This window comes from Eptesicus fuscus, chromosome 6, assembly GCF_027574615.1.
Source record: "Eptesicus fuscus isolate TK198812 chromosome 6, DD_ASM_mEF_20220401, whole genome shotgun sequence".
Classification (NCBI taxonomy): domain Eukaryota; kingdom Metazoa; phylum Chordata; class Mammalia; order Chiroptera; family Vespertilionidae; genus Eptesicus; species Eptesicus fuscus.
In genome coordinates, this window is record NC_072478.1 from 51,507,110 (window position 1) to 51,519,588 (window position 12,479).

Below are 12,479 nucleotides of genomic sequence, written 5' to 3' on the forward strand. Positions count from 1 at the left end.
GCAGGGCCTCAGATACAACTGCTTCTTCCAGTCCCCTCCTGACCCAGAGGCTGATTAAAACCAAACCAGTGGTCCCGAGGCACAGCCACCAGTCCTGTGGCTGCCCACTACTCTGCCCCCTCCCACCCCCCGGGGCTCAGCAGTGACACCACAGAGACCTGGGGTTTCCGACTTCCCTCCACACAGGAGGCTCATCCTTGTAGGTGCTTCTCACCTGCCCCAAGTCGAGAGGAGGAGAATTGAATATCCATCAATACCAGTTGTTTAGGGTCTCATTTTTAGCCCACAATTACCTTGTGGGTTTCCCACTCTTGGTGATGGTTGAAGGAGACTGTGGCTCTACTTATAATTATGCCTCTTGGAGCAAGCTGAAAAGCAGCAGAGAGGCACTAACATATCACACTGGGGCCTTCCACTGAGCCCCATTATTCAGGAGGCAGTGAGTTCGCATGGAGTGAGTCACTGGCAGGCACTTGGCTTTGCAGGGCTCCCTGCAACCTGTTTGCATTTGCATCCCAATTCCCAAAGCAGGTGTACAGTTCCTGGTTCGCTACAAAGTGCAACACATTAGGAAAAGCAAGCAAAACTTAAACAATTACCAATGATTCTACAGGCCGCATTTAGTTTATCTTTTTCCCTCCATATTCCCCCCACACACATCAAAAAACAACCACAAAAAAACACTACTATGAAATAGCTCCACAAATTAATCTGGTTTTCATAAAACACTTTAAAAAATAATGATGGCTGTCTTATATAAGTATATGATAGCATGCTTTCTTCTGAGCAAAATCCTAAAAACCAAAGAAACAGTTTGCATAGGGATATTTCACTTTGTGCAAATCTGACTAAGATAAGGCTACTTTCAGTGTTTAAGTGACACGCCAAATAATCTCTCCAGCAATAGGAACATTTCCCACATTCTCTCCAACCACATCAGCCTCCCAGCAGACAGCTGAGACCAATGGATTTGCCTGCACCATAAGCAATCTGTGTTGGGCAGAAAGCGAGTCTTGGACATAAAATGCAAAAGGACAGATTATAACGTGCTTACGTGATGGAGGCTCCATTTTTATTCTTCCCTTTGGTAAAATGGAAGCCAAAATGCAGAAGGCCACAGGAAAGGGTGTGCTTTCTTCATGTGCCATTGAAGAGCCGACCTGACAAGGAGTACTTCCAGAAGTCACTGAACCCCAATATTCGCTTGGTGTGCTCTACGCTGCAAGAAGAGTCGACTCAAAGGGATGAGAGCATAACAACCCAAGTATTTGAGGAGGGAGAACTGAGCAAAGAAAACCCGCCCAAGGAGCAGCCAGCTTATGAGACTTACATTCTGTATGACGCAGGGTGGGAAGGCCCAGCAAGAGAGAGAGGAGGTGCCCAGAAGGTCCCCTCCCCACAAATCAAGTATTGTCAGGAAACATCAAAGTAGAAATCTTTGTAAGCAGCTTTGCATTTAACATTCAGTCAAGACACTAAAACCTTAAAAAACAAGAACCTCTATTAAAAAAAAAAAAAGCTAACAATGGGAGTCCTCCAAGTCCGCCAGGGTCTTGTAGCAGAGAACGGAGTGTTCCTGGGCCAGGGCAGCCAGTTCCTTCAGGAACTCCGGGAAGAGGGCCGCGGCCAGCATGGTGTTCCTCACCGGCAGGGGCAGGCTGGGCGGCACCCCCGCCCCCGTGGCTCTGCTTGTCAGGAAGGGCTGGAGCACCCGTGGGGGACCATCCAGAAGGCTCCTGCCAGCTCCCGTCCTGGAAGCATCCTGAGTGGGATCTGAAACCAGAAAGCAGACGGTCACGGGGACCCTCCAGAGCCCTTTACCTCCAACCTCGCAAGTGTGTGTTGGAGGGAAGGAGGCGGGTGGCAGACAGCCCTGAGCACACACTAGCCCACTCGGTGGCTCACACATTTGCCCAGCAGATAACCTTCAGCACAGGGCATGAGACATTAGGCTTTTATCCGAAAGCCTGGATAAGGAACATGGTGCAGAGAGTGTGACAAGAATTTAGGTTTATCAGGAGCCCCCATGCCCAGGACTTGGCAAAGGGAAGGGTTGAAAAAGGCATCTCCTGCCGACCAGTGATTCTCTCTCATCATTGATGTTTCTATCTCTCTCTCCCTCTCCCTTCTTCTCTGAAATCAATAAAAAATATATTTTTTTAAAAAGAAAATAGAAGATAGAAAAAGTCATCTCCTGCCGTTGCACCAACCAAGTGATGGCATAACTCACCAGGATGGTAATAGGACATCCAAGGGCTCCATCCGCTCTCCCAACCTCCCGGTGTCTGTCGGGAGACTGTCCTACTTGTGCTGGCAAAGCCCCAGCACACACACAGCACTGCTGCAGGGGGGAGGCGGGGCCACACAGCACTGCGGGGGGGGGGGAGGCGGGGCCACAGCCACTGCAAGCTCTGCAGCTCATACTCCTGCCTCTGGGGCTCCATGGTGACGGCTTTCCTTCTCCGTCCGTCCCCCCTCCCCACCAACCGCCAAGCCCCTTCTGGCTGGGACCTCCAGCCTTCAGTGGAGGACAGGATGAAAGAAGCCACTGAAATGTTGGAAATGATGGAGAGGAAGTTGGGTGCTGGGAAGACCAGACTGGGCATCTGGTGACAAGTGGCTTGGGAGCCTCCCTTTAAGGACGGTTTCCAGGGGTTTCTATCTCAGTTTCAGTAACGTAGGTCTCAGATGATAATGAGCCCAAACTTGAACATATTCAAGTTATTTGCATTTTCATATCAAAGCAGTTTCACTAATTAAAATGGTTCAACTTTCCGGACTATTTAATTCCTGAACAGCTCTAGCCTTCATATAGTTATAGGAGTTATTTATGCCTCCTTCTGCCCCCTACTCAAACAGTCTCATTACTCTTTATAAATCATTATATTCAAGCTCTTCATTATTTTGGCTGCTTTTCAGAATTCCAGTCCCATTTTTAACACTCTAAGAAGAGTGTCGCTTAACTACAGTACTAAAAATTCTTGACATTTATAGTACTTTCCATATCTCACTACTATCGTCTTTAGTGTTAAAGAAAAAAAATCCTTCGCTTTACTGCTTTAAATATCCTTTTTGATTAAAGCTTGTCACAGTTCGTGCCATAAAGAAGTGGAAAAGAATCTGCTGGTACCTTTCAGCAGAAGCCCACAGCGTGTCCTGACATCAGAGTGTGGACCAAAGAGTTGACGACACTGAGGAGGACAGTGCTCCTGACGTCACTCACCAACCATGGAGACACCCCCTCAGCACCCACACCCCCGCCTCCAGCACTGCATCTCTCCAAAGGGTCCCACGAGGCTCACAAAGGACACTGTCCTGGACCAGTGGGTAATGGGACCCGAGGGCACTAATCCCAGACCAAGACCTGCTCTCACACTGGCTCCCCACCTGGAATCCCCGCCCCCACACCTCTGTCACTAGCCTTACGAGACTCCAGTACTCCAGTCGGTTGAGAGCAGACTCCACCACCTGCTGGCTGAGGAACGTCCGGCAACTTGCTTTACCTCTCTGTAATGTCCTCATGTGTGAAAGGCTCACAGAGTTGTAAGGATGAAATTAGTCAATAGGTAAAATGTACACAGGGGCTTCTTGCTAGGTGTCAGCCATGTGTCATCATTAATTCAGCTGCCACTGACTTTACAAAGCACTTCCTGTTTCCTGCCCCTGGGAGGAATTCCCTGATTAGCCTCCCACCCCATCTTATTTACCAATAATACTTGCATTGCCCTGTAGCCTGCATTGCTGTTACGTTTTTCTTCCACTGGGAGACTCTGAGATTTCTGAGAGCTGAGCCCCTACTCGATGTGTCCTTCCTGGCCCCACACACTTCCTTACTCATAGTAGAAGCTAACAAACATTTGCTGGATGAATGAGGGAAGAAACTGAACAACATCAGGTCTTCCCTTCACTGATCTCCCTGCAGCTGGTTCATATCCCTGATCTCCATCTTTCTCTTTCAAAGTCACTCTTCTTTTCTCCAAAAAGGGTTTTTGTGGATCATTTATGTAGCTTGATCCATGAATTTAAAAAGTGTCATTGCTAAGGCTCATTCACCCAGCTTGAATCCTAGACTCCAAACTGTCTTCACTATAGAAGGCAGGTGGCCCCCAGTGAGGGGGACCAGGGCTGGTAGGGAACCTTTACAGAGCTCTGTCCTGTCAGCACGGGACCAGCCTTCCAATGGGTCACACACAGCCCCATCGGGCTCTTGACTCAAAGCAAGAAAGCCAGAGTGTGGTCCCTCCCTGTCAAGTAGCTTATATAATGTCTCAGTTTCCTTTTCTGTAAAATGGGGCCAATACCTACCTCACCTCCCTCCAGAACTAGAGACCAGAGAGGACTCTGAATATAAATAAACACAGCCTCTGTGCTTTAGAAAGTATTCAAGGGGGAAATGAAAAGCCTGGGAAATGGCTGAGCCTCAGAGACGAGGCGACGATGGGATGGCTACACGGGAAGTCCATCGGCTCTGCAGCGGCGGTCACACTACCTACTCCCGTTTACAGGGTAGTGAGGAGGCTCTTTTTCTCTCGGGGCCGCCAGGAGGCTGAGGGAAGCATGGCCTGCCTGACGGAGCAGCTCTGGCTGCTGGCGCCTGACGACACCCTCATAAAGCACGTGCACCGAGGCCAGAGGAAGGGGAGCACAGATCAATGCCGGGGTCGGGAGTGGTTTTCAGAAACGCTGCCTCGGGTCTGAAAAGCTGCAACCCAGCATTTTCAAGACTAATCCTGGAAAGATTTCAGAAGTTAGGAGAGCAATCGTTACCGCTCTGCTCCTGGTCAGCGATGTCAGACAGAGCACAGACACGGACATGGGGAGTCCAGCATTTGACCCAGGATTCCTCATTAGACGTTGTTCTGTTCCCAGGGACAGCGCTCCTGGACTCAGCTCCTAGGCAGCACCTGCTTCAGAAGCCTGCTCTGCACAGGGGACAGGGCCTTTCCCCTCCTGGGAGTCTGGAGTTTTTTCCAGTGGAGCAGAGGCTGCCACTGTGCTAACCTGAGAGAAGTTAATGTGGAGAAACTCCATGAAAGGAGAGTCTTAGATCCCAAGAGAAGCCCCACTAGGCAAAGCCCTGAGTGTCACAGACCTGAAAAAGCATCAGCCACAGCTGACTAATTGGACAGCATCATGTGGGACAAGCTCCCCTGGGCACGTAACTGGTGGCCACAGCCAGCGGTCTGAAGCCAGAACAAAGCACCAGGTGACCCCATCCTTCACCAGAACACGCGCCTGTGACGTCAGTCAGCGTGTGTGCACTTGGCCCGTGAACTCGGCAGACAGTCTCAGGCACCTGGGCCGCATGGTCCCACCTGACTACCCTGGGCCCCTACTTTCAGCTTCCTTATATGAAAATGAACCTAACAGTACCTTTCTTGCCCGTTTCACAGTGCTGTTTGAAAATAAAAATGGACTGTCTGGGAAAGCACTTTACAGACTATGAAATACAAAGGAAGACCAAGTCTGGAGTGTAATGTAAGGAAACGGAAGTCCCCTCCTGCCTGGTAGACTGCAAGGCTGGCCAAACTCTTTGCAGCTCTTCCCATCAAGAGGTGGGGGGGTTGCTGCTCTTGGACCGGGGCTGGCCCAGGGACTTCGGCCAACAGCATGCAGGATCCCAGAGCCTCAGAAGATTTTCTGTGTTCCTGCTCTCACTGCAGCCCCGGGGCTGTGACATTTGACCAGCAGGGCTAACCTGCTGGATGAGGAGAAACACAGACCCCTGCCATCCCCATCGCCCAGCCAGCAGCCACCCATGTGACTGAGGCCATCCCAGACACCAGACACCTGCAGACAGCAGCCCACGAGCCAAACTCAGCCAAACCCGGCCCAGGTGACCGCGCAGACTGAGTCCTCATAAATGGCTTTCTATGAACCCACTGTTTGTGCAATGGCTTGGTGTGCACAGGAGCTAATTGACACACCCTCTCTCACAGGGTGCGATGTGGTAACACCCTCCCCATTCAGGGGGAGCACAGCTAACAGACCAGCTGTGCAGGTGGCTAGCAGAGGCCGCATGGGCCTGCAGTCCACCTTCCCACAGGCTCCTTTCCCTCCACGAATGGCCTGCCTGCTGACCTCTAGGCCAAAGCCTGAAGCCCCCCTCCCAGTGGCACAAGGCCCACCTTCCTTGCAAAATCTGCCTTGCGATGCCCTAAGGGCTCTTCACACCCAGAGTCCTACAGCCACAGAGGAAGCCAGAGATGGAAAACAAATTCTCCACTTAAGAGTCAAGGAACCTGAGGCCTTGGTGAGGCTCAGTGACTAAGATCAAAGAGCTGCACAGAGGCGAGGTCAGCCTTCAGAGTTTCCCTTAAAGGGTTAAAAATTGCCCTGAGGTAGATTTCTGTCCCTGGGAGCCAGTTTCCGATCACAAGCCTTTAGCCCAGGACTGAGACCCCCCACTCTCACCACGAGTCTTCGTCTTGAAAATGCTGTGTTGCAGCTTTTCAGACCTAAGGCAAATACGGGCATTTCCTGGCCTGCACTCACCCAGGCCACAGGGATAGCGTGGAGGACAACTGGCCGTCCAATCTGTCCAACCGGAGCTTAAGCGAAGCAAAGCGCGGTGCTCCCCAGGCCGGCCAGCAGGGCGACCTCAGCTCTGTGGGCCCCCACCCACCACCCTCCCTGCCCACCTTGCCAGGCAGGCCCCGTGAGCTGATGAAAAGTCACCCTCAGGAACTTTAAGCGGAGCATAAACTTTACTTCTCCCAGTCCAAATGAATAGTTTTTACCTTCCAGAGTCCTAAAGCACATTTATTTGGGGCCCAATAGTCTCTGAAAACATAATGAAGAGAACAATGCCCTCCTCAGGGTAGGGCTGGCCAAGACATGGCTCAGAGTGCGCAGGGAATGCCTCCTGGCCCTGAGGCACCGAGTTATTTATTCTAGGCTGGCGACAACCCACACATCACTCCTTCCCTACGGGAGCAAATGCCCGCTAGACCCTCCAAACTGCGAATGGGCCGGGTGTGGGCCGGCAGACCTTTCTTTAGGCTTCAGAACACTAACAGGAAACTCCTCGCAGTTGCGTAAAAAAGAAAATACAATTTAGATGCTTTAGAGCCCACGGGCCTATGCAACATCTTTGAACCCAGAGGGGGAGGCGGGGAAATGGAGGAGGAGGAGAAGGAGAGATGCAGGGGAGAAGCCCGGCTCACCTTTGGGTAGTGACTCAGCTGTCACGTCGGACATGTCCACTCGGAAGAGCAGGTATTGCTGGGCTTGTATGAGGAGCCCTGGGAAGTCTCTCTCCATAGAAGCAAACTGTTCAATCTTGTTTTTCACAGATGCTAGCACCTGTCAAAGGACACGAATGATGTTAATGCTTCACACAGAATTCCAGCCCCCGTTTCACTCTCTCTCTCCGGGGCAGCCCTCTGTGCAGGAACTGTTTTGTTCGGCGTTTGCTCACTCCTAACTGACCCGCCGGGGTGTTCTGGCAGGGCGCCCTCTGAACATCAAACTAAATGAAGTTGTGCTGTTTGCTAGAATAATCTACACACAACTAGCAAAACAGGATGAGGAAGGAGAGCAAATGAATGAGAACAGAGGAATTAAACAAACAAACAAACAAACAAAAACAACCCACAAAATAACGGGAAGGAGAGGAGGAGCCCTGCGCATCAGCACCCATAAAATCAGCAGGTGTGGATGCGGCTCGGCTAACGTACCTGATAGAGAGAGCGGACGCTGGGCTGGAAGACCATGTTGGTGTTGAGCAGAAAGGAGCGCAGGAGTGGCTGCGGGTAGCTGGCTAGCTGCGTAATGATCCCGATGAGCAGCAAGTTAACGTGCAAAGAGTTCTCCAGCATGTTCTCCAGCTTCGACAGGACCACGCTGATGAACGGGCCTGCGGGGGGGACACGGGCTTCAGGGCTGGCGGGCACAGGGCAGCCACCGGGGCCACAGCTCCCAAACCACAGCCCCGCCAGGCGCAAGTCCAGTGCAGACACGGGAAGGCAGCGGGTCTTCTCCTGCCTCAAACCCAAGCACACAACCCACCACCGCCACAAGGAGAGCAGGCGAATGGGCACGGGAGCTACACTCTTGACGCCATGAGCACTTTTAACGCTTGGGAAACTACCACAGACCTTGACAGATGGTTTAATTTTAAAACTTAAGATATACTTTCCCACACTCTTTCTGTACTCGGTGCTGCCAATGCCCAAAACCATGATGTTTCTCAGCTCGTGACCCTGCAGGTTGTAGGGCTCCATGCGAACACGAGAGGCCACAAGTTTGGGTAACAAAAAAACCTTTGTGCTATTAAAGAATAGCCAACACATATGAACTGTGTTTATCAGACAATTACACTGTGAACGGGGCAGTCTGTCCCCAACAAGCACTGAGGAAGATGGTCTTGTCCAATGTCATAGTTCGGAAGGACAAGGAAAGACAAGGTAAATGAGGCTGGTAGCCCTGAGCAACTTGGTAACCAGCCTTCAATTTTCAGATGGGAGGAAGGGAGAGAAAGGACTTCATCTGGGGAGATGCAGTTTGGTATGTCATAGCTTCCTTAAAAAAAAGAGAATCCATATTTCATTAAAAAGCAGTTCCTAAGAAAACAGGAGCTTCGACTAATTGGGTCACCAGAAAATTAATATGCTTTGTTTGAGTTCATTGAAGACAGGAAAAAAATCCAGAAAATTAATCTGGCAGCAATAAAATTACCGGAAGATATTTTCTAGTTTTACCATAAAAGTGGTCCATTAAGCAAAATCAATGAGAATCTTGTATTTCCCCCAGTGGAGCTATTGATGATGCCACTAAACCATAGCATCTTTATAACAAAGCACATATCCTTTGATGGATAAACGTGCCTTATGAAGACGTCACCAACATTAATATGAGTTTAACTTCCCCACAAGAAGCTTCGTTCAGAAGCCGTGGTGGTGAGAAATGAGAACACCAAACACAAACCTCTTTGCTACGCGGGCGAGTAGCAGGGCAATAGTTCCGCTGCCAGGAACACAACGCATGTCTCTAAGGGGCCCCTCAAAACACAGAGAAGGCACCATCCCCTCCTGAACTGAACTTAGCCTGGACATCCCATCCTTGGGATGGGGGTTGAGCTCCTCAGTCACAGTCGATGACCCAGAAGGTCGATGGACTCTTCACACAGAGAGCCTTTGGAGAGCGCTTGCTTGCACAACAACCCTGGCAGTGTTTGCCAAACATACTCAGGAACTCTGGGTTGAAACCCCAATTTGAAGCATCTTGATGGACTTCCATCAAGAACCCCAGAAATGTCCTCAGGCATCACAATGCAATTCTAGCTTTCCAGGTAGATCCACAAGCGGCTGCTGTCCTCACCCTCCTCATCCCGGACCCAGTCTTTCACATCCCCTCTTGCCCACCCCCGTACAGTGCCAGGCTCCGCATCTGCTTCCTTCCGGAGGGAGCAGACGGGTGAATCAAACCATGTGTAGGTGGGGAGAGTCTCCGGGAACACACATGGCCCTAATGTGAACCCTCAGTTTCCCTGGCACGTCCCAGACTGCACTTGGCCTCAGCCGGCCATCCCACAGACATGACGGTGGCTGGCCATGCAGTGACCAGGGCACAGCATCTGTAGTCCAACACCGCTCCCAGGGCAGAGAGAAAACCCAGCGTAGTCACATCCTGGGAGCGTGCCATCACTGTCTCACCTGAATGACGGAACATTAGGTCAAAGCCAGAAGATGGCCATTATGAGCCACTAATGACATTGATTACAACTTCTTAGCCGTGTGCAATAAGAAATAGACATTAAATCCTTTCAAATTCCTGTTTTATTCTTAGTTGATTTCCAGCACTTTAAATGCAGTTGCGGGGGGGAAACTGGTAAGCAGCTGAAAAGAAAACTCAGCTGCAATTCAGAAAGCCACAGGTGTGTATGGGGGCGACGCCTGAGGAAGAGTGACTGGTGACATTTCTGAGGTTCTGGATGGAACCCCATCATGTTGCTTTCAAATTGGGGTTGCAATTCAGAGTTCATCCCCCTCTTCTTCGAGAAGGACAGATAAACTCCGCAGCCATAAGATATGTAATTCTTCAGAACAACTAAGGCAATCTCTACTGCCCTTCCCTGTCACTCACGCCCCGTCCTCAAGTGCCCCTTCCCCTGCCTCAATATGAACCCCCCACCCCCACACATCCTGTATTTCCTGACTCCAACAAACGGAGCTGCCATCAGTTCTGTGCCCCGGCTCTGCCCATTCCACGTTGGAAATATCTCCTGAATGTGGCCCTTCACCCCCACCTCCCCTGCCTGCGCTGCCTGAGGTCACAGGTTCATCCCTTCCTGTCTGGACTTCAGCAGAAGTTTTTCTATTTTCACAGAGATCGAAATGATTTAAAAATGTGTTTTTCTTCAAACAGGATAGGAGTATAAAATAAACAACAGGCCTCCACCTGGAGGCAATTCTCCTTAACATTCTAGTGTATTCTTCAAGAAATGTTTTATGTCTATAATTAAATAATTGAATTATTATTTAAAACATTAATCACTTACTATGTGCTAGGCAGTGTTCTAAGCACTTATCTTGTATCAACTTACCTAAATACTTATATTCTATGAAGTATGTTTATTATTTATCCCCATTTAAAGGTGAGGCAAAATGCCAAGTGCACACAGCCAGTAAATGGAAGAGTCTGCTTCAGTTCAGACCAACCATCTCTTTCCAACACTATATCATGTATCCCAGTTGTGTGTGTGTGTGTGTGTGTGCGTGTGTGTGTGTGCGTGTATACCTGTGTGTGCGTTGTGTGTATGTGTATGCATGTGAGTGTATTTTTTTTTATGACGACATTCTCTACACACTGCTCTGCACCTTGCTCTTCCACGTAACAATATACCCCAGAGCCTGTGCCGTGTCAGCACACACAGAGCTGTCTCACCTCTCTCAGGCCATGCATACCATGTTGCCATGGGAGTAGACAGCAGGTTGTGTCCGGCCTTTTTCCACTATAAACAATGCTGCAATGAACACCTCTGAGGATCCATCTTGGCACATAAGTGTGAGGACAGCTGAGAAACTGCTCCTAGAAACAGAATTGCCGGAGCCCAGCCTTGGTGCACTTTGAACTCTGGCACGACAACAGTCTCTTACTCGAGCTCCCTGGCACTGCCCTCTCCAATCCAGTGCCCTCCGTGCTACTCCAAGGCGCATCCAATCACATCCCTGCCAACGCCAATACTTCTGGGGCATCCTCAGTGCCAGCAGCACAAGGTCCCCAGCTTGGTCCAAAGGCCCCCTGTGAGCTGGCACGCACCAAGCTCGCTGGTCTCTCTCATGCACACGTTCTCTCTGCCCCACACACACACACGTTCGTGCCCCACGCGCTGTCGGTCTCATCTGCCTTCTGCCTGTGTGTCTGCTGCCCGGACTGTCGTTCTCAGGCACCTTTACCTGGTTCCATTCACTGTGTGGCCCTCCGAGAAGCCTTCCCCGCTCCCTGCCCGGGGCCCCCGGAGCGCTTGGCATACGCGACTGACAATGCATTTCTCACTAAGAGAGTTCAGTTCTTTGTTGATGTCTCCTCTCAGAGTCCACAAGCCCCTTCATTTTTGTGTCTTTAGGACCCAGCATAGGACCTGCCACAAAAAGGTCTCTAACAAAATCTATTAGGTAAATGAAAAGGGAAACTTCCATTTTGCTGAGAGGCAAACTCATTTCAGCGGAAACCAGGATCCTACGCAGAGATGGACGTTCAGCCTAATGCTGCAGCACACACAAGGACAACGTTCGCAGACGCGGGAAGAGTAAAGATGTCTCCTGAAGCTGTGTATGCGTTTCAAAGGCGAAAAAAGCACGTCTTAGTTAAAATGACCAGGTGCTTTGCCTATGCCGATAAATGAGCAAATCGCCATTGCAGTTACGGCTGTATATCTAGTTCTAGTCACGATGTCTTTCTATAGAGAAAACAGTCCATTTCGGTGAGTTTTCAGTAGTCAGAGGAGCTGGTAAATTGCAGAAGTTTCGACAGAGGAACAAACCAATAAAATTCCACCACAATAGTGTTTGGGGTTGTTGTTTTTTCTTTTAAATGTTGCATTTAAATTAGCAAGAGGTAAAAATAAAATACACTTGTTTCAATATGTGATTGTGTTCAGCAATGATTATTTTATTGACTAGATATATTAAAGTTAAATAAATTACATCAACAAAAAAAGAGAGAGAGAAAAATGACCTTTATGTGTCAAAAAACTATGTTTTGTTGGCTCTCAGGTGAACCATAAGCAAAATATTGATGCTATTTAATAAGGTATTAGCTTTTTTGGTTTTTTTTTTGCCCTAAGCTATACTTGATTTCCTCAATGTACATATTTCCCAGGGATGAGTTCCTTAATAGAAGGCTGGCATTCTGAGGAAGGCTGGCCATTCGCCTGGGGCCCTGAGTCCGGGAGAACAGTGCGCCACACGGTTGGGATTTCCCGCTGGTGAGAGTGAAGGGGGCCTGCTTCAGGCAACACGGCGACTCCGGCGGCC

At 49.8% G+C, this 12,479-nt stretch overlaps 1 protein-coding gene across 1 annotated transcript in view; it reads right to left on the reverse strand.

The window, feature by feature from the left end:
- Positions 1–1,039: 1,039 nt before the first annotated feature.
- The window catches only part of FHIP1A (FHF complex subunit HOOK interacting protein 1A), a 202,400-nt gene continuing 190,960 nt past the window's right edge, over positions 1,040–12,479 (reverse strand). Inside the window, exons 12-14 of the mRNA XM_054717689.1 lie at positions 7,680–7,858; positions 7,167–7,305; positions 1,040–1,773 (exon numbers count right to left, since the gene is read on the reverse strand). Of these exons, the coding sequence (XP_054573664.1) occupies positions 1,520–1,773; positions 7,167–7,305; positions 7,680–7,858 (572 nt within the window). The 3' untranslated portion in view covers positions 1,040–1,519. The remainder of the gene's footprint in view (positions 1,774–7,166; positions 7,306–7,679; positions 7,859–12,479) is intronic.